Here is a 23,209-nt window from a genome sequence, read left to right as displayed (position 1 = left end):
CGTTTGGAAAACACTGTTCGTTTACATGGAAACGACACAAACACGGAAAACAATGTGGTTAGCGTGCCAATTCACAAGTTGATGCTGTTGGGGTTTTCTTTTTTGTAAAGAAACCAGACACACATGCAATGGTAAGTACACAGACATTTCTATGGACAGACAATAAAGTGAGATTGCTATTGTCAATTCTAAAACTCCCAAGTCCCGTGAGAACATGGACGAGGAATCATGCCACTTTAGAGGCCACCATTGTTGATATTGATCTGCTCACACGTGCACAAGAACTATTTACTATGGCGCAAATGCCATTTACATGGAGACGGAGTAGGAACATTTTTGACATTTCTGTTTACCAACGTAATATCTAATAGATAGAATAAGCTCATGTATGTTTTATCAGGTTTGAACCTAAAATAAAGTGCATAATATGCATTGCAATTTATGTTTCTTTAAATAAACATTCTGAAATCATTCAGGGTTTTGCTTGTGCAGGAATGTTCCTGGTGACTTAATTTCTCTGCTGACAAAGCAATAATTTAAATTTCGAAAAGGCGGCTAGTCTAAATAAAGAAGATACTGTAAAAACAGTCAACATTTTTGGCCTGGGTTATTCATACTCAAGAGTTCTTTTTTAACTTCCTGAGTATTTAACCTCGAAGAAAGTTAAGTGGAAACTTATCTTGAGATGTCCTGGTTATGAAAACAAGACTTATCTTCTCAGAATGGACGGGAACACAGTGTCTCTGGGTAAACGATATCAAAATGGCCTGAGAGGTTGGCATCGCCCGTGGCAGCCACAGTTCTGTGCAGGTTATTATCCAATGCTTGTGTGTTTGCTGTGAGGGTACCGATGTTTAAACGCACTCGTCATTCTGAAAAAGGAACGTCACCGATACCACTTCTTGAGGCATGAGAATCACCTTCATGAGCTTATCAGATATTAAACCACAGAAATAAAGATGGTCGGAGGCTACATCATAACAGACAACTCCACGAGTTCAATAACGTACCAAAAGTTTTGACTTCTGCACTGTTCACTGCTTTAATGCATGAAAACTTTCAATTAAACGAAACTGCTAAATGTGTCAACATTTTCACAAAATGTGTATTGATGATGAAATATGCTTGCAAATATTATATTTTATTCATTTGCTTAAAATAGCCAGCTGTCTTAATTATGGTTACAGAGATTCGGATTCACGCAAGAACGAGGTTCTTGAGTTGAGTGATCAAACGTAAAGAAAACTGGGCTTATCTTCCATTTCACTCAGTCCGAGTCTGTTTTGACATTTGCTCACGAGCTCCATTTTCAAATACCTCAACTGTCTCTCGGTTGTGTCTTTATGTTGACTACACTGCCCTCTCCTCCTCGGCGCTACTAGGCATTGTGGGTAAACAGCTAGATTAGCCAATCAATCTTCTCTCGGGAACAGGGGTAGCGGAGGTGAGGCAGAAAGAAAGGGAGGAGTGGGTCAGAGAAGAGATAGGGAGAGAGAGAGAGAGAGAGAGAGAGAGAGAGAGAGAGAGAGAGAGAGAGAGAGAGAGAGAGAGAGAGAGCGAGAATGAGAATAAGAGAGGAAGGAGTTGGGAGAGGGAGTGAGCGATAAGCCGAGTGAGAAGAGAGGGGGCGGACTGGTGTGTCGGGTGAAGGAGAGAGTAAGAGATACGGCGAAGAAGGATGGGAGGAAAAAGAGGTGCGGGGAGAATGACTACGGAGTGAACGAGAGGGGAGGGAGGCAAGATGTAGATGTGGGGGTGTCGCAGAGAAACCACAAGCTGCAGGGAAACATGATGTGAGGAGGCTGAAGTTGCATAAAGCGCAAAAAGTAGAAGAAGTGCGAGGGAAAGTGACAAACGTGTAATAAAAGAGTGCAGAGGAAATAGAGGAAAAGCTTGATGAAAGCGTCAACAAGTAGGAGCCTTAATTACAGCTGCTCCAGCTGGTGTACACTGAATGTTTACAACAGAAAAATCACCTTTCGTATTCCTTCATGCTATAAAATTACAGGCAGACTGAAAACTTTTCTGACTCACTCCGGGCAGGAGTGACGCTCCCATGTTAGCAAGTAACCGCTATTCCCAAATGAACCACCTCAACTGGTGGAAGCCGTTCACTTCAAAATGATTATTAACGAGGTGCGACAACCACTTGCAGCTTCGAATCTTACCAAACCGTTTTCCACAGGCATCGAATTCCCAAGAGTGACACTCAACAAAAGAGGAAGAAGCAAAGTGCAATTAGATTACAAGAGAAATTCGCAACAATCAAATGTCAGATTTTTGTGTTGTTTGTCTTGTTTTCACACTTCTAATCAAACCTTCAGGATGTTTGAATAATGCAACAACATGCAGTGTAATTAAAGCTGGACTAATTAAAAGGCATTTATGTGACTCTACAGAACATGAACCGATATAAAGTGACGCAACTTTATATTTTGACATGTTCTGATGTCTTTGCTTTGTTTTCCAATTTTACTGTCACTTCATGTTACCAGATAGAATATGTGAATTGAAATGTAACATGGATGAACAGATGTATTTTCATGCACATATTTTAAGTAACTGGGTACTTAATGGAACTCAGCTTTCCTCTGCAGTCTAGGGTCCCGTTTAGTAGTGAGTGTTGTTTGTTTTTGTAATGAAAGCACAGACACACGCGCGCAGAGAACAATACGCTATAAACGTTAACAATGGCAAGTACGCAGGCATTGGTAAGGACAGACGATGACGTCGGATTGTTATTACGGGTGAAGTCCCAGGAGAATATGGACTGGGAGTCATGACACTCTGGAGGCAAACACTGTTATTATTGTCCGTCTACTGAGCATGTGCAGAGGAACTATTTACAACAGCCGTGGTGCGCATGTGCAATCGCAGCATTTCAAAAAAATTGCATTTTACCCCGTTTCCAGGGAGATGGAGTCGGAGCGTTTTCTAAGCGTTTCACCTTGGGAGCAGTTTTCCAAACAGTTGTTTTCACTTGCTCCGAGCACCGCTGTCGTGAAAACAAATGCTCAAAACGCAACAAGGTTTTTACGTCTTCACTCGAAAACCTCCCCTTAAACAGGGTCTAAAAGTGTATGCATGTGTGTTTATCTGTTTCTCTGTGTTGGTCTGTGACCTGTCCAGGATGTTGCCCATCACTACCATCCCTCCATTAACCATGAATCGCACCAATCAGGATAGAGGCATAGCTTCATGAACATTACATCACCTAACAAGCAGCCAATACTATCACAACCCGTGCATTGCTTCTTAAACCACTGTTTGGACACTTGGAAGAAGTTGCTTTGATAGTAACTGACAGCCTCTGCTGTGTCTGCACCCAGTGAGGAGAACTGTGATAATAGTTCTTAAATACTGACTTGCAATCTAACAATCCTCAAAAGACTGAGAAACTCTTTTGAGGTAAGGTGAATTTAAAAAAAATTTTTTTTTTTACTCCAATGCCTCAAACCGGCTCATTCTTTTGAAACCAGTAGAAAGGACCTGTGCTCAGAGACTAGCCTCGGGGGGCTGGAGCCAAAATTAAACCAGTCTTGTCTCCTTTGCTTTATCACTTTTAGGAGCAGACAGAAAGCAACCATGTAGCACGGCCATCTACATTTATACACAGGGTTAACTGGAAGGAGGGTGTGAGCCCCTCCACCCTCCTTCCACGGGCTGGTTGCCAAAGATGCCCCCCGTCCGTCAAAACACACACACACACACACACACACACACACACACACACACACACACACACACACACACACACACACAAATCCCTGGCTTAGCCTCGGCCCAGTGCTGGGATTACCGGATTAGAACTCTATTCCATTATCTCCCCACACTATACAGAATGCGTACTCACACACGCACACACACACACACACACACACACACACACACACACACACACACACACACACACACACACACACACACACACACACACACACACACACACACACACACACACACACACGTAAACACACAATGCCACACTGTCTTGGCCAGAGAGGACAGGCTGAAGAGAGACAAACAGTGTCAATCAAAATAGATAACATTTACACACGAGAGCATACAGTGACAGTTTCCTCTCACACTGGAGAAGAAAAACACACACTTCTTTGCATTATTGCTGCACACAAAGTGGATGACGTGTTATTTGAAGGCCTCTTGTGGAAGGAGGTGTAAACTTGAACTGTGACAACAAGCAGCCACCGCTGAATTGTGTCGGTGAAAATACCGGTGAAAAACCTTACATTGCGAACCATGGAGCAGCTGCTGATCAAAGTCTTTAGCTTCTATATACTATAAGACAAGAGCAAAATTTCCTCCTGCATAAAAATGTTTCTAAAATAACTCAAGGAAGGACATATATAAAAACTGATTAAATAGACTGGATGTAGAGCCGCACAACAAAATAAAATCTAATAGCCATTATTTTTTTAATTCAATCAGATCTTTCCAAAAATCTGCCTTGTGTGTAGATGTTGCTATCCTCTCAAGATCTTGTAAAACTGTGGCGTTATGAAGTGGCAGGAACAATTTTGGGAGTCCCTTGTTCAAAAAAAAAAAAAAAAAAAAAAGTACCTCATTCATTTTCTCTTTGACTATTTCACTTCCAAAGCTTTTGGATGGAAACGCTCCCAGCTGAATCATCAGCACAGCAGATGAGAAACTGTATTAGAAAATGCTTGGCTCTTTGATAACAACTGAAATAATTAAAACTGGGGGGCACCGCATGCGCCTAAATAATCATGATTTTTTTTTTAAAAAGATTCCCCAGCAGACTCCTGTGATTCCCTGTTAAGTGACATTAAAGATATCATTAAAATGTATAAATGATATAGGAATGCAGAACTGTGCCTGCACAGACGCATTGGAGTTGCACGGCACTGACAGCGTCTTCAGTCCGGACTTGCTACTGACATTTCAGGTATTGGCATTTAACTGTGAGGCTGCTCTGTGTCTTAACAAGAATAGCTCCATGTGGCCACGTGATGCCATTTTTAGCACCATCAAGGTCTTTAGATGAATCTGTTTTCTGACTCATTCTATTAATTCTGTTGTAGTTCCAACCTTTCTAAATTAATTACATTTTGATTGTTTTCATCTTGGTGTTGACTATTTCAACCACCTTTTATTGGATTATTTCATTCAATTGTTCCAGGGGAGCATTGGTCCTCCCAGAGTGTGTTTGTAAGGTGTGTATCCATGTGCTCACTTAACCATGTGTCGATGTTTGTAAATATTTGACCCATTGAGTTGTGTTTTATTGTCTGAACGGTGCCATATAAATAGATGAGAAATGATCGATCGTTTTGTTATTTACACCTCTGAGGACCATGGCCCTTTGGGCTCACCTCACAGGAGCTTACATTCCAACAGGTGTAAAGGGCACATACAATGCATCAGGGTGCAGATATCCGCACCTGTGAAAATCATCTTATGTCAATCGGTTCGACGAATGGAACGAGGAATAAGTTAGAACTAAATACATGAGAGACTAGTTAGCTGATTTTCTCTTTTTTACATATATTTGATTAAGCCTTTGACTTTACTGTGTTGACTGTCGAGTAGCACGCGAGTGAAGTGGTTTGTACTGTTGGATCGCAGCTGGAAGGTGGAACCTGCTGAGCCCCTGTGGGTACCACAGCTTTCACCTCCAATCCAATGATGTGAATGGTAACGTTACATAGTGCGTGTGCATGTGTGTGTGTGTGTGTGTGTGTGTGTGTGTGTGTGTGTGTGTGTGTGTGTGTGTGTGTGTGTGTGTGTGTGTGTGTGTGTGTGAAGCCCTTTTGAACTGGGTTGTACCCTGGAAACGGTGAAACGATGGTCAGTTCCATGGGCCATGACTGGCACTATACAAATAAAGTTTAAAGGACTTCAATAGTCTTTTCTTCTCCAACATATCAGCAGGTGTAAATGTCTAAATTATCTTCATGTTGTTTAAGAATTGTGTTTTCTTATTATTATTTGACGCCATGGTGAGTTTGACAGTTGGAGACATCACAACTTGTCTTTTTTTTAGCTTCTAACTATTCTTGATGAAAGGAAACTTTGTATTTGTTATTTATTGTTTACATCACTTCTCCTTGTTGACAAAATTGTGGATAAGCTGTTCATTTTTGGATAAATCCAGGAACTATCGATATATCACACTACAAAATTAAAGCTCTATATTACTTGTACAAATGTCCTTGAACAAGACATTATTCTTTGCAGGCTTCAAGATTCTCATGCACCCTTGACCTCAGTATTGAAATGAAGAAGACTTACGTGAATCACAGCCGATTTAAAGAAATCTGATATTCAACAGTGTGTAAAAGAGTGATTGTTTTTTGTGAAGGAAAACAAACAAGGGTTGGCAGATTCCCGCCCGTCACTTACATAATCATGGAAGGCTTTAGCCTCACTGGAGTGTTCACATGTCTCCCTTCGGTCTGGAGCTGCACAATACAAATCCCAGAATACACTGAAATGGAAAGAGGGTGAGAGGAGAGAGAGAAGGTCAGAGGTTACAAAACAGAGCAATACAAGCAAATGTGTAACAGCTATTCATAATCCATTCACACACTCCAGCTATCTCCCGAGCGCTCTTAAACTACCTCTTACACACTTGAGCATCTTTGTGAGAGGGACACAATGCCTGTGTAGCCCCCTCAATCAACCTCTCACTCTCTCAAAATGCACACATGCTCATACACACTTGTATCACCATGCTTGCATTGACTTCAGTGGAGGCATCTTATCACATTTGTCCACTCTTAAAGGGACTGACATCCACTCCGTCAATAAACCATCCTCTTTTCAACTAGTTGAAGAAAGATAAATAGTGTTATTCGAACAAAAATTTGCACATCTTTTGATACGGCTGTTCAATATAGTCACAGTTACTTTCACTGCACTTGAACCCCTGCCAAAACCAATTATCTAATAAAGCTTGGGAAAATTGGTGACTCCCTGACCAATGACTCGACAGTTCAAGAAGTAGCTAAAGCATCGAATGCACCATATTGTTCTGCACAGGAAAAAAAGGAAATCTGACTTGGGTTGTCACGATGTTTGTGTTTTGAAGAAGTTTTGTCCATGAACTTTAAATGCATTCTGGAAATCTTTAACACATTTACATGCTTCTTTCACTTAACAAGTGTGATCTGTTTAAAATGTGTTTCTTTTATCACACACATTTTAATACCACAATAAGAGATTTCTTCTGCTTTACTTCAGCTTATAATTTGCCCAACCTTTGCTCAGATGATCAATGGTAAATGGATTTCACTTATACAGCAAATTTCAACTGCTTGAGCAGTCCCAAAGTGCCTCACACTGTTAATCACATTCACCCATTCACACACCACTGGAGCAAGACACATGCAAGGCGCTCGATCCATCCGTTGGGCTCGATTTGGGGTTCAGAGTCTTGCTGAAGGACTCGTGGAGACGAGGAATTGAACCTGCAACCTGCCGACTGGGAGACGTCCGCTCTACAAATTGAGCTGCCCAATAAAGCTGTGGTCACCTTTCTGATTTCTTCCCATATATTGACTGCTTCCAGACAAGCATATTGGAATTACATGTGGAAAAGCCCACGCATCTCTCTGTGTAATCTCACTGCCTGAAAGCTCTGAGCTGAATCTTTCTTTGGGCATTGATTTAGTGGAGGAGCGAACACCGAAACTACAGAAAGGAGTAATTACACATTCGTTTTAGGAATCTACTTAAAAGCATGTTCAAACCTAAACAATCCTAATGTTTGAAAATACTTCAGATCAAGATCAAGATCAAGTTCATCTCAAACGTGGACTTAGGCCAACCTAACAAAGCGACATAGGAGCGCATGATAACAGGCGTGAGTTGCCGAAGAAAATACTTTAAAAAAGGAATCTTTTAACAGATAAATAACTGCTTGTTCATGATTCATGCAAAAAAAAAAAAAAAAAAAGGCAAACAGGATAAAGACCAGAAGTACTAACTGCTTGTCTCAGAGACAACAGCTGACGTTTACACTATCGGAAGAACATTTGCTTGTGTGTGAACCGTTTCTTGACTATCGTTCTATTTTCACAACGCTTTGAGAAGTCCCGAAACAATAGATGGAATTTATTCTTCAGATTTACCTTGCCCTGGACTCTTATGTTTTCAAAGTATTATACTGGTCCTTCGTTTTCTTCTTATTAAAACATGTCCTTGGTCTCAGATTGCTGATGGTGTCGACGTTCAATCTTCTGACTCAGCACAGCCACCCCCCGAGGTAAAGTTACACTGGATACTGTACTTTTATAGACCATTTAAGGATATATTTAAACTAGTTGTGTTGAATTAACATATTTTTTTGCCAAATATGTTCAGTTTTAATCTGTATAATACTCAATTCAATGCAGTTTGTCCTTCAGCAACACAGTGAATCTATTCTGAATCCTGGGGCAGTTTGTAGCTGAAAGATGCTGTGCTCCATTTCCCTTTCTTTTTACCCGCTATATAGATTTACAATACAAAAATACACAATGTTATATCTCTTGCAGCTAAAGTAGTGATCCTAAAATCAAAATTTATTGGAATGATGTGAACACCTTAAACAAAACAGATGCTACAAGAAAAGTGTTATTGAAGCCTGTAAAATACAAAATGATGCAACTTTTAAGCACTCACTGCACAGGATTAATGTAAAATGTTTTATACATCATCATTCATTTTGTAAAAACTCTAATATGTAGCCAATCTGATGCCAAAGATTATCCACATAACATACCATTTACGGCTGTTGGTTGATACAATATCAGTTGCTTCAAAGTATTGTTTAAAAATGAATAACGATATTCACTTCATTTGTGCTTTTAGAAGTAAGTAATGGACCTTGACTTCCAAGACAAATCCCCTTTCAGTTTAGGGAAGAAATAAAGACAACTGCCAGCCAAGCAACTTTTAAATTGACATACAAGTTAAGAATGTTTTTCCAACTGCTGCCGTTTTAATTGAGTGAAACATTTCTGTAGCCCTTTTCTCTGCTTCGATTATCCTCTGACCTGACTCTGACTCATGCTCTCCTTCCTCAGCTCTCAACGCTCACAAGAATTGTTTTGGGAAGTCTAGAAGAGATTGATTGAAGTTCTGTAGTCTGAGCTCCTACCAAAATTCAAACATGGATTGAAACCTATTGACTTCATCCGTCATACAACTAAATCCAGTCGTTACATTTGAGCTATGAATTTCAGTTTAGTGTTTATATATCTACTGGGTCCTCAGGAAGCTCATATGCCAATCTTATACTTAACATATGGTGTGGAAAGTAGGACAGGAATGTGACTGCAGGCGTGTAATTTCGGAGTGAGAAACATACTGTGGGGCCTGTTAACGTGCACCACAGGTGAGAGCAACATCCAAAAACATAAGAAACTGCTGATCAATGCTTAAGAAGTTGACCCTAAAGGTCAAACTATAGCCAGGGGCAGAAATGACAGGAGGGGGGGGAGGGGAGGAAGACAGAGGAGGGAGAGGTGACACAAAGGAACCTGGAATGCAACGGGTTAATCTGCTAAGAAACCCTCTCCCATGTGAACAAAAGGGGAAAAGTGGGAGGTGGGGGGCACACAAAGGGCGACGGGAGGGTGAGGAGGGGGAAGGGAGTGTGTATGTGTGTGTGTGTGTAGGGTGGGGGTCCATTCCCTAACCATCTGGATCTATTGTTTCAGAAACGGGGGTTAAGACTGGAGAGCGGGAGGAGGGGAGAGCCTAGAAGACGGGGAGGGGAGGGATCACGCCCTCAGTGAGTCTGGTCAACCCAAAGGCTGAGACTCTGCCAGACCTCCCACCCCTGGAAGTCATGTTTAACCACAAAATGGACAAGAAGAGCCCAATTTAAGAGGGGAAATCCGATCCGATACTTGAATTTGGATATCTGCCGATACCGATAGTATTCTGATACCAAAGTTTGCTTTAATATTGTTATTTTTATTTTTTTTTCTTTGCTTTAATATTGTTATTATCATTATTGTTGATTTTATATGAGGCTGTAATAAACTCCTCTCTACAGGCAATTATGAAATGTACGAAAGTCTGCATGTATGCTCCCAAAAGGCAACTTGAGGTGAGTATAAGGTCAGAAAAGGAAGCAGTACAAACTATTTTTGTTCAATTTGGACAATGTGGGGATCTGCATGACGTCATCATCTCATAATAAACTTGTTATATCATTAAAACCTCAGAATCACTTTTTTAATCCCGGGGGAAATTCTTTAGCAACGCAGCACAAACAGCAATCTTTCCAGCACGAACACAACACAAACGAATGGGACTATTTTCAAAGAGTTTTAGGTGGAGTAAGACGTAGCTTCACGGAGGTGTGAATTGCCTGCTGACAGTATGGAGGAGCTGCTTTTCTTTGTTTTGATGCCACCGTCAGTGCCGTTCTCCACGACGAGCTGGGGTTTTTAAATGGTCAGTCCTGGCTGCAGAGCAGCCGCCTTGCTGTACAACGGCTTTGCGCGTAAAAATGCGTCCAAACAGCGGACACGTTGTCATGAAACGTTGGATAGCCACAGTGCTGCTATGCTCGACTGCTCGCTGGCTGCAAACTGTGGAATGGATTTCCTAACTCATTACTCCACGTATCATTGAGACCCGCCTCCGTTCAGGAAATCCATTCCACATTTTGCAGCCAGCGAGTACAGCGGCGGCAGGGAATCCCTTGTGGAGTCATTTCAGCAGACAGTAAAACACAGACGTGGCTCGGATTTTTCCGATCCATGAATTACGTTGGTATCGGAACCTAGAACGATACTGGATCGGATGGGCCCTATCCCTAGTGACTGACTGAGCGTCTATAGGTGGCAAGGAGGAGACATGTACTGTAAAATCTGTTTAAAGACACAAGTACATGAAATGGACGTGCTTATGAACACAAATGACAGAGTAGCTGCTCATGCTGAAAAAATGGAATGCAACACTTACCACCACCATGAATGGAGAAATCCAGGGGGCTCCCCTAATGTAATATTCTTCTCCCATCGAATCTGAGGAGAGGAGAGGAGAAGAGAAGTCACTTATGGCCACTGGAGAGAGGATTATGTCTGCAGGTCCAGGGGTTAAGAACATATAATCAGTCAGTTTCGAACTGTCAATGGCCTCAGATGTGCGGATAGGCCTCTTTCTGTCTCAGACAATCTCCATCATCCTCAACCTCTTCCTGTTATTAAACTCTCTACTGGTCCTCTTTAGCCATTGCAAGTTCCATTCATTCATACGCACTATAATTTACGTAGTCACTGAAACCTTGCTTGTACTCCAAATGAGCTCCTGGGATGCACAATGGCTGCACAAAAGCTCAAAATGTCTCCAATGACAAGGGTTGGATTTATTTCACCACTTGACGAAGATTCACCACGGTGGACAGTGAGAATGATCTGGTGTAACTTTATAAGATTCCCTGATGAAATATTTACGCAACACCTTGCACCCTGTAATCATGTTTTGCGTGTTTGCACTGACAACGTATGTCCGATTGAGTACGAGTCGCTATAAACACACACTATACCGGAGATATATTATGTAACGGTAAGTAATGAACAAAGTTGTTTAGCATTCATAAATAATCAGGGCCTGTGTTTCAGATAACATGTTTGAACAGGAGCTGCTTCAAGTTGAACGAGATAGGTGATTTTCGCAGAAAGAAACAAAGAAGCCTTCAGTTCGAGCTCTAAGCTTCTTTGAGTCGTGGATGCCTTCTTACCTCAGACAGGAAGGTCTGTGCTGACTTCTGTGCTCCCACATGTAGCAGGTACTCGTACACATACAACGCTAACCTGGAACGAAAAGAAAGACAAAACATCAGCGAACACAGTCGACTACTAGGAGGATCGGGTGTCAACGGACCAGCGTTGGATGAAAAGGTAACTTTTGGGATAATCAACAACTAAGACTCAACCCATTGGGAGCTCTGATTTTTGAGACAATGGGAAGAAGATAGTAACATTAACCTGATATAAACAAGTAGAATTGAATACAATAGTCCAAAGACAGATCATTGGTCTATATCACACTTTATTTTTCTCGCTTGTTGTTGGTTTAATCCATTCGATATGAATTGAAAATATGCTTCATCAGACAAGAGTCATGTTCTCTAAAAGGTTCAGATACTTCCAGGGTTGTATTTGTATTGCAGGACATATCAGAGAAGTGTATAAATGGTTTGCAGTAGCTGTTGATGTTCATTAAGTCTTTTTGGGCAAACGGCAAACTACTGGACAAAACCTACCGCAGGTATAAGAGCTATTTTGAGCCATAAAACATGACACACAACCCATAAGTTACTTAAAGATCCTGACTGAAACCTACAGGAAGCTTTAGAAATCCTCAGTTTGAATGGACAATAGCTCATTTTACGCAGCTTGTTCAAGGCGGGAATGTTGCACCTTTATAAAAGGCACCCAGGTTTAATGAGGGGGTTGTTAAGATGGCAGCAGAGGTAGAAAGAGGGCCAAATTGATGCCTGTGTAAAACAGAGAGCTACAATAGCTTGGTGGGTCAAGACGCAGACATTGTTGTGGAAAAATGGCTCACTATTCAAAATCAAGTACGGGATGAAACAAACCACCTTCGTTTGGTTCAGTATGAATGAGCAGAAATAATCAGTTACTGTTACATTGTGTGCTAAACATTTTTTAACAAAACGTGGAGGACAAACACTTTATTTGATTTAAAACCACGAATTAAACTAAATTTGACCAAATTCGATCTTTCTAACGCATAAGGCGATATTGTAGATTTTTAAGTTGTAAGCATTTACATCGCATCCCTTCATTGTCAGTGAAAATTAGACGAAATGAATGTTCAACAGAAAACAAACTACACCAACTACATCAAACCAACTACACGATTAAGACTCTAAAAATGGATTCTTAAACAAATCCACAATGCAACTGTGACCGCCTGGTAAATATTTTTGATCAAATATTTCTTGGAAACCTCAAAAAGCTACCAGTCTGACCTCACAAAAAAAACTAAAATAATAAACTAAAATGTTCTGATTTCCAAAAACTGGGAGACTTTTGTCAATTAAGTTGAAGCTAGACAATATTTATCATGAGTTTCTTATAGTCTGGTAATTGCAGAGGACTAGTACTAATGTTGGGCTACACAGCGGTGATGTGGTTAGCACTAGTCTGACCACGGGCTGAACTTCAGAGCCTTGATTTGTAGTGTGTCCGTGTCCTCCCTGTGCACTGCTTTTCTCTTTGGCTTCCTCAAAACGTAAAAAAACAGGCATTTGCAGCTAAAGGTGTCTCTGACGTTTGTGATTCTGTGTCTCCCTCCATTAGCCCTATGATGGACTGGAAACCTGCACAGTGAGCTGGGTTAATCGAATGTATGAATGGTATAAATGGTTAGAAATATAGACTTTACCAATAGACCAGTCAGCGATAAACACTGGTTAGAAGATGAAATACTGTTTGTCAATTTCAGAAATCATTATTATTACAAATTCTCACCCTTCCAAGTCGTGCTATTGTACTATATAAAAAATGTGTCATCTGACTGAAAGTGTCACCCTCTAACAGAAATACCTGCATACAAGAGGCCTTCCATCGGTTCCAACAATATTTGAAAAGCTCTTGTCAGACTTTTTCAAATCACTGCTATTATAACGGGCTGGCTACACTTGAAAATGGCAATCCACCAGGGTCTATTAACAGACAGAAGAACCATGCTGTGGAGTGGGAAACCCCCATTGGCCCAACATTGTACTCCTAACTCCTTCACTTAGTCATGTTTAATAGGCTGTTAATGGACCATCAATCGACCGGCAGTGTGGATATGACAGTGCCCTGTGTGCTCAGAGCAGACAGTCCTCTGACAGGCCAATAAGGTCCTAATGAGAAGGACAGTAGCTCAGTGTCAAAGTCCCCATCATTAGCCAATGAACTGATCAATGAAAGATGGTTTTGAGATAATCGGGTTGTTGTGCAGTTTGTTTTTTAACCACTGACAGCTGTTTTGCTTTGCACTGCTGTCTTCCTTCATATTGTGATGAATAGAACTTAGTCCACACAAACTATATATGTGTATATATAAATATATACAGTATATATCGCTGCCACAATCTTTAAAAGGGCAGAAAGTCAATAAGCTCCATTAAGGTGATGGAAAACCTAACTAGTGATCAGTTTAATAACAGTATTCAGTTTAGAAATGTAGAATTCCTATGGTCACGGTCAGGGACAAGGTGAATCTGTGAGAAGCACCGGGTGACAGAAAGTGAATCCACCACCATTTCAACCATCGGTGGAAGATTTCACAACGCAACTAAATTTCAAAGGCTCCAGTTTTCTCGACTTTATCTGTGTCTGTACGTCAAACAATACAGCAAAGATTATGCGCTGGATCTATTCAAGAGGTTTTGTGTAGTTAAATTGTTCACTTCACCGTGTCTCCAGTTTAGTTTTTTGTATTGACCATTGCACTGAACCAGAATATAAGCAGCTGATTGAAACAATAGTCTGTTTGAGAACTTCTAGCTCAGTATAGGAATCTATAGGAATCTAACAATCTGATTTTCTTCCATTGGTGTAACAATTTAGTTCTGACTCCCACATTGCATTTTGAGGGGTTTGTGTGTCTCAAGCAGTTGAAACTGTTTCTACTGCAAAGTCAATGATTTTTTAAAAATCAATCTTAAAAGGCTTCCCATGTTTTTGAAGGTTAACTACAAAATGACCCAAATGTGTAAATGCTGTATTGTCATCCAAGTGTTGCACGACGCACTACCCAGGTGCCGCCATTGGATTTGAATTCCGACGTTTACATCTCGTCTACATTTAGGTTTTTCTATTTTTTGGTGTATTTGCAACTCCATTCAGAAACCGACAAAGGGCTGCAGTTCCTATATGAATCCATTCTGTACCATTGAAACTAGAAAAGCACCCCTACTTCTGTTTCACATGTTCTTTATGCTCTTTAAGGAAAACGATCTGATAAATCATGGCTAGCACACCTTTGCAATCACATCCAAGGTTATTAATATGATGAGATTTATATATGCACTCAATTGTCTATGCTACAATTTGTGTGTCTGTAAAGAATAACCCTAAGATAATATATGTGCTTAAATGGATACATGGGGGATAGGAACGCAAGCCGCAATTTTCTGGAAGGTCAAGGCTAAAGTATGATCACGTTCAGTTACTATTTCTGCTATGGGGGGGATAAATAATAACTGCTGTAGTGCTTTACAATAGAGATATGATCTGTGCCTGACCTGTTCTTACCACTAATGGTATGCAAATCTTGAAAATATGCATTGTTAGTATGCAAATGTAGTCTGTAAAAGATCTGAATAGGCAAATAAGACAGTAACCGTAGTATGGAGCCGACGGTCCCGACACGATTGCACACCTTGTCCTTAAAAGAAAAATTAAACAGACAAAATTATATTGTCTAGACTCATGGGCAAATGCTTAATTCTGTTTTTTATGATTACACGAGATTATCATGCTTTAAACATGAAACGGGACAAAATCAGAGATCAACTAAGTTCTTATCTAAGTCACACATGATCAGTTGTGCTTGAATGGGGTGAAATTTGCAATCTGCATATTAATGAATGGGCCTCACACACTAATATTATGTAGATTCATGTGTTTACATGAATGTGGCCACAAACTAACCTTGTACGTTTCGCAACAAACAAAACATTTACGGAATACATCTTAGGCTGTGTGTTTAACCACTAATCACCGCCTCCTGCTTGTTCTGTTCATGTACAGTGTGCATCCTGAGACCACAACCGTCATACGAACAGAGGATCAACACCGCACGCAGTCCTCCTGAACTGGAGCAGCTCATTGGCTGGATGCTGCTTCCTTGAAGAGACAGCAATCAGTGATTTATGTTTGAAGAACATTAAACAGCTCCTCAACTTGTCAACAAAAGTTAAAGAGTGCCAGAGTGAGACTCATCATACAGAAAATGACAGCGTAAAACGAGAACTATGGTGATTCTTGACTTTTTTTTTCTTTTTTCTGGAGAATTAGATCCATAAATTCACACGTGATGAGAGTATTCAACTGGAAATGGGTCAACACAAGTTGGACACTCTTTTAGGAGTAATACCTTGTAGAGAAAAAAAGAATAAAAAAAAGATAATAGTTTCAATGTGCAGGGCATGTGTCTTTTTATATGTACAACAGGCTGCCCTGCTGGGAAGGTAATAAATAGCTGAGGGTGTTTCCCTTTAGCTGATAGTTACAGAGACAAAACATATATGCACAAGCAGACCTACAGATGAACAAACAAACTGAGCAGATGCGGTCGTGACATCTCAACTTACGCAGACGACTCCAACACTGATTAACAATATTCAGCTGTAAATAACATCTATCAGTCACACTTCAAACAAGAGAAGTACATCCTGGCGGCATACACTAAATTAATTACATACACAGTAAGAGATTGGTTGTTGTACAAATGACTGCTGCTCCTAAGAGGCTAAAGACTGAGCTTCTGCTAAGACACACACACACACACACACACTAACACTTGACCACTTTAGCCAGGGGAATCTGACCACTTTCTGAGGCTCCTGGCAATTTGTAGGTCACAAAGCTCTCAGTGACCGCTGGTGTAGAGTGTAAGTCCCTGCCACTTGCAGGTCAGTCTCGTATGTGGCCACACACACACACACACACACACACACACACACACACACACACACACACACACACACACACACACACACACACACACACACACACACACACGCACACGTTTCCACACATCATGGAGAATTTTACCTCTGCACTCAGGTGATCACTCTCGGAAGTCTCTCACATTCAAACTGATTTCAAGACTTGTGGGATGCCTGGCAAAAAGGTCACGGGACAATTTAGGCTCCGGTGGGTGCTTCAATATTGATACTGTTTACATGTCACTGCGTACTGCAGGCTGTGGATCCTCGTACGGGAGTTTCAGTAGGAAATAGTTAAGGACTTGGTCTTATGTCAGGGGATAGGAGGATCACACTGCAGATGCCCCCCCAAGAGGCCTTCAATGAAATTTTTATGTGTGGTGTGTGTGTGTGTGTTTTTGTGTGGGTTGCAAAAGGGGTGCCTTGTGCATGCACCTGGCCTACTGCATTATTAAAGCTCAGAAGCAAGCTCATAGAAAAGGAACAGAAGTTTGAGGAGGGGAGCTACTATAGCGTGGCTGAGCAGAGGGAGCGGGGAAAGATTTGCTTTGCCAGGAACATAATAGGGGACACATCCAGTTTTTTACCGGAGAAGCAGTAGGTGGCACAGAGGATCAGAGAGGCAGTCAGGTTCAGACAGTGGTAGTCGTACTTCACAGAAGGAATGTGAAATTATATTCATCAGGCAAGGTAAGAAAGATTTAAAGTTAGCATCTTTTTTGCTCAATAGATATTAATACATAACCTTTACACTACATTGTTGGGATCACAGGATGTCTGCACCAGCCCGGTCCTTTTAAAGCTTATTCAAAATGTCCTTCCTTCATCACACCGTGTGAGGTGACCCCTGACCTCCACACTCGCTGTCACGTTCTGAATTGGGACATCAGTGCGTGCATACATTTACTTCCACCGAGTGAGAAATCTCCCTGATGTACACCATCGGCACACCTGACATCCTGCCTGAGGCTCCCGACAAAACCCCTTCTTTAAACATAGATGAGTCTGCCCACCATATCTCCCCGTGTCTTCTGTCTCCTTCTTTCTCCTCCGTCTCTCTCCACTCTGACGCAAAGCTGAGAGCAGCTGCTTCAGTCTGTCTCAATAATTCAACACTGAAGTGAGGGATGAGGACTTTGAGGAGCAGCATTGGATGGGAAGAGAAGAGTTAGAGGAGGCAGATGAAGAAAGCCAACGGAAAAGCAATGTGGTCAAAAGGCGGAAATACAGGGGGCTCGCATCGGAGCAAAAAAAATAAAAAATATAGAAGTCAGACGTGGGGTAAATGCATGTGACAGTTCAAGAACTTGCTGACTGGGACCAGGGGCATGGCGGGTCCCTCTCATCTGCTGTGAGGAACACTTCCAGAAACAGTCTCCAATTCATTACCTTCAGGTCAGAGGTCTGCAACCTTTACGACCAAAAGAGCCGTTTTTACCCACTTTCCACCAAATAAAAACTCACCAGGAACCACAAAACAGGGTTAACTTTCAGGATAAGGAGAACATAGCTCATATAGAGTTTTGTGGTTCTACTTGCTCTTGTGAAATTTGTGAACTACACGTTTTATTTGTGCCGTGAGCCCTTATAGTTCTTTCATCATCACCGATTTCTCAAACCAGCATCCTAATGAATCTGTCTCCATTGAATTATACATATATTTTTCTATTGGCTTTATAGACGTCTTACAGAGAGGTGAGGACTGAATCGTTTACCAGGTGAAGTGAAAGGACATGCATTTTAGTGGACAGCATGTTATTTTTAAGTCTCAGAAACGGCGAGATTAAAGTTAATTTCAAACAGCAGTCCTTGTTGCAGAAAAAAAACCCCGATGTTTTAAAGATGTTTACTTATTTTGTGAACTTTACAGGGAGCCACAACAGAAGGGGCTCAGGCAGTTGCATGTGGCTTTAGGTGATCTGCCTGTGTAGTGGATCAGGAACTGTTCAAAGCCAGCACTTTGAATCCAACTAAGTTTAATGAAAGCATGCACAGGTTTTTACAGGGGGCTTTGTTAACAGCAATGGGGGGGTGTGGGGGGTGGGGGGGGTTAAACTGGAGGATCGTGGTTTTTCATTCGAGAACTGCTGCACACAGATTTGTGAAAATTACCCCCATTTGGGTGGAATCTGGAGGCTGTTGGGAGTGTTGGGAAAGCGAGCGCACGTCTCCTGCGAGGGGGGAACAACAGGCATCGAGACAGAGGCGTGCAGACAAAGGGACTGGAGGTGCTACGAGCTTCCCAAGCTAACAGCCTGCAAGTTTCCGGACGAAGCCTGAGAAACAAAAGCCTGACCGGGAGGAAGATCCTCCGCGAGCACGGGGCGCTGGATGCACGCAGCTTATAGCTCGAATAAAAGGTTCACACAACTCGAAGAGGGAGGGGGTGGAGGAGGAGGAGGAGGAGGGGGGGGGGGGAGTGGGGTGGGGGGGGTCACTGAAAGAAATCAGATCGGGCCACAAAAGTTACGAGACGCAGCTCTGCTCTCGTGCGTCCCGCTCACCGGCCGATCCGCATGGATACAATGTATCCAGCCGCCCGGAGCCTCAGTCGGCGAGGAGCGCGGAGGAACCGGAGAAACGTTCCTGCGCTACTTTGTTACAAAGCCCTCGAACAGCTGTATTCTATTTTTACCGGGGCCACACACACAAAAGCGCAGCTAAGCTACAAATGCATTGTTCCTCGCGCCGGGGCTGAGATGGAGCCCGGACCGTGGGTTCTCTCTCTCTCCCTCTCTCGGTCCCCTTCCTCCTCCCTCCCCATCCCCATCCCCATCCGTCCGTCTTATCCGTGCACCATTTTCTGCATTATTACTGGAAACACGTGCAGCGGAGCGCCGCCGCTTGCAACTTTACTGGCCACAGCCGCCGCGCGCTGCCCGCTTCTTCTGCACGAGACAGAGAGAAACAAGAAAGAGCAGAGTGGAAGTGGCTGTGGCTACTAGCCGCTCCGGCTAACTTAGCAGCCATGCCTGTTAGTTGGGAGGATGCAAGAAGAGGGAAAGGAAGACTCGCCAAGCACACACAAAGCAAATAAACTCCCGCAGCATCACTTTTCTTTTTTTTTCTTTTTTTTTTTTTTTTTTTTACAGCTCGTACACACAAAGAAAAAGAGCACAGCCAAACGTGCCAGACTCCCCTGAAGTAACTCAACTACACCAGTTAGCAAGTTTAGCCACCTAGCACACTCTTTGCTGGATTTCTGTTATGACAGTGTAATATTTACTTACTTTTCTCTTGCTTGGCTATCGGAGGGGACCACAGCTCCTTTACCCTTGCCGTACATCTTGGAAGCTGTTCTGATACTTTATTTTATCCCACTCGACACCTGTCAAAGAAAGCTACCAGGAAAACCTACTATCTCCATAGCTACCCAGTTAGTGTTGTCTCCCTATCTCTCCCCTGCGCTCTCTTCGCTCCGGTTTCCTTTTTTTTTTTTTTTTTTTTTTTTCTACATCCCCAACATTGCCCACAAATCAGGCAGGGTTTCAGCCGGGGGGAACTTGAAACAGTCCACTGGTGGAGCGTTTTTTTTTTCAATCGCTGTTCCTGGATTCAGCTCACGCCCCCCCTGTTGTGAGACGGTGGGGGCTTCTTAAAGCTACAGTGTCTCAGTTTTTGCCGACTTCGCTCAAGTTCAAGTTCTCTTTTGGAGGCCTTCGAGTTCAGGCCTTACGTTACATATGTGTGTGTGTGTACAGTGCCACATTGTCAAAAGCGACTGCCGTTACGTTTTCAAAACATGATTAGCTTTGTATTTATCGTTCTGGGACTGCTTAGTGTTTCATTTTCATCCCAATGTCACCGAAAATGGATATTTGATTGGCTGAATTATCCTCCCTTGTTGGCCTATGTCCCTCCAAAGAGTCCCTCTTCTTTTCTGTCCAAGTACTCGCCAACCAGTGACACATTTAAATGCCACCGCACGTTCCCGTCTCGACTATACATGCATAGATGTTTGCTCGTGTGGTTTGCGTCGTGTATTAGGAGAGTAGGTGATCTCCGTTTATTCTGACAATGTGAATGAATAACAAAATCATCTGTGAGTGTAAAACATTGACTGGAGCGGCTTCATAAAGGAAGCAACACAGGGATACACTAGTATAAAACATGATAAGTAAACTCATAAACACGACACATGATGCTAGCACACAGTGTCAGGTTGGCTACCTATCTCATCACATACATTATAGTATTTTTGTCCGCTAATACCACAGTGAGTACTTCAGTGATTCATGTTATTATTGAATCAGTTTATGTCTGTAATTACAAATGAGAGGCCATGAGTGTGTTCATAATCATAAGGAAAGTGTTTCTCAAATGCCCAATTGGGCTTTTATGGATATCCCAGCCTCAACAAGATCAAAGAGAATAAATGTTATTTTTCTATAGTTCTCTGTACTTGGTTTGGGCAGGAAACATCTGATGGAACTGTCAAAGTTATATTATGAGTATGCAAATTGAGCTAAAGTGAAAGGTGCTATTTTAGTGGTTATGGAAATACAAAATTCCACACAGTCCAATAAAAAAAAATAAAAAATGCATGCAAGCTGAGTGAGAGACAACAAACAATCGCCCAACTTAAGTTGGTTGTCTCGATTTGTAATTTTCATTTCCAGATTTTGTTAGAATATTCAAGATTTCTTTGCGGTTTCGAAGATTCTGGTCTTATTACATAGTCAGACTCAGTTTCATTTCATTTCTCAGTCTTATTGTGTCTTCATTGCTTTTGGGTATAGCAGATACAGAATCTATGGCAGTGCTAATTTAATCTGCTTGAATTGATTTCCCCTAACAGTCTAAACACCATTTTAACCGAATGACGATAACATACGTCACATTAACAGTTGTCATTATTTCTCAATTATACCCAGTCATCATTCCTCTGGTGCTACATCATCGTGAAATCTGTGGCTTGCACAAGCATTTTTGACAAGCACATTGAGTGTTCCTGCTTTCTTACCTCTGCGATAAAAACAGAATTGATTAAATTTTTAATGTGGCAGACACTCCCATACAATTCTAAGAAATGTCACTTCCCCACAAGCGGTTCGCTTGTGTGATATGCAAATCTTTTTAGTCCTCAACAGTATTATGGTGACAAATACTAGATAATACTCATGCTCAGCTCATGTACTGTATTCAATGTCTAGGTACAGTGTTGGCACTCGATTGCTGTCTAAGTTTGTGTCATGTCCCTTTAAGAGTGTGCAGAGAGCTGTTGCAGAGAGAGTGTGTGTGTGTGTGTGTGTGTGTGTGTGTGTGTGTGTGTGTGTGTGTGTGTGTGTGTGTGTGTGTGTGTGTGTGTGTGTGTGTGTGTGTGTGTGTGTGTGTGTGTGTGTGTGTGTGTGTGTGTGAGTGTGTGTGTGAGGCAGGGACAGGCAGTGTGCTCTGTTTTCGTGCTACTAGCTGTGGGAAGGGCACAGCTGACTGTCTGTGTGCGTGTATGTTTGTGCACACGCCGGTGTGTGTGTGTGTGTGTGTGTGTGTGTGTGTGTGTGTGTGTGTGTGTGTGTGTGTGTATGTGTGTAGACCAGCGCATGCTTTCCTGTGTGCATGTGAGAGAGAGAGTCAGAGGGAGAGTCAGAGAGAGAGATAGAGAGAGAGAGAGTTGAAGATGAGAGAGAGAAAATACATTTCTGTATGTGTGGTGGAGCCTGCTTTTTTACATGAGAATACAAACAACGCATGATGAGCATACATATTGTAAAAGAATAGAGAAATAATGGAGGGATAAAGCAGACAAAGAACATTATTTTTTACGGAAGAGAAAACTCCAATATTTTTCTTGGGGAACTGGTGTATCGAGCATACCGCAGCAGAGACACACTGACAGATGCGGTGAAATTAAAACACTGGTGGCCATTAGAGTTGATAAGAGTGACGTGGTTTGTTTTTTTTTCCCAAAGACAAATGGCAGATTTCTACTTCTTCATATAAATTCCCATTTGATATTGCGTTTTGTATTACTTGCAGAAATGAGTACACGTGCGCGCCAAATAATAACACCTCCCTGCTCTGTCTGTGCATTTCTATTTGTTTAATCTTCAGCCTTAATCTTTTCATATTCACAGTGTGTTTCAGACTACATCCTGACTAAACCTGCTGAATGTGGAAACTACATGTCCACAGGAGCACTTTCTAGATTATTAGAGCTCCGTCCGCACTGAATAAACCAAAAATAATATGAACTGAAATAAGCCAAATTGGTAAATTTATATGTAGGACTTCATCAGGGGAAACCATTGGGGTTTTTTTGGGTTGTTTTTTTTCTGATTCTGATTCCAACACTTTTCATACGGCTAATTATGGAGCTGGTCTAATTCTATTTCCGTGTCTCAGAAAAATGTGATTTGCAAAAAGTTTATAGAACGATTTGTGAAACCATGGAAATGTTGTGTTTACACACTAAACAGCGTATTGTAAGTGTGGTGTGGATGTACGTATATTCAAGTGCCCCGTTTTGTGATCTACCTAGTCTGGAGATCCCTCCCAAAAACCGCCCGCAGTGTGTACAAAGAGACAAAACAAATGAAT

General features: G+C 41.8%; 1 protein-coding gene across 4 annotated transcripts in view; it reads right to left on the bottom strand.

Annotated features, from left to right (window-relative positions):
* The window catches only part of LOC308119785 (single-stranded DNA-binding protein 3), a 41,218-nt gene extending 20,974 nt beyond the window's left edge, over positions 1-20,244 (bottom strand). For 3 of the 4 annotated variants that reach the window (XM_080479987.1, XM_080479990.1, XM_080479988.1), the window contains exons 1-4: positions 19,903-20,070; positions 11,720-11,792; positions 10,942-11,003; positions 6,382-6,466 (exon numbers count right to left, since the gene is read on the bottom strand). In XM_080479987.1, the coding sequence (XP_080336113.1) occupies positions 6,382-6,466; positions 10,942-11,003; positions 11,720-11,792; positions 19,903-19,958 (276 nt within the window). In that variant the 5' untranslated portion in view covers positions 19,959-20,070. Of the gene's footprint in view, positions 1-6,381; positions 6,467-10,941; positions 11,004-11,719; positions 11,793-19,902 lie in introns of all 4 variants that reach the window. The other variant, XM_080479989.1, reaches the window with a different exon arrangement.
* Positions 20,245-23,209: the final 2,965 nt, after the last annotated feature.

This window comes from Lipophrys pholis (genome assembly GCF_963383615.2).
Source record: "Lipophrys pholis genome assembly, chromosome: 14".
NCBI classification, from domain to species: domain Eukaryota; kingdom Metazoa; phylum Chordata; class Actinopteri; order Blenniiformes; family Blenniidae; genus Lipophrys; species Lipophrys pholis.
The sequence above is the reverse complement of the archived record's forward strand: the minus strand, read 5'-3'. Positions and strand labels throughout refer to the sequence as shown.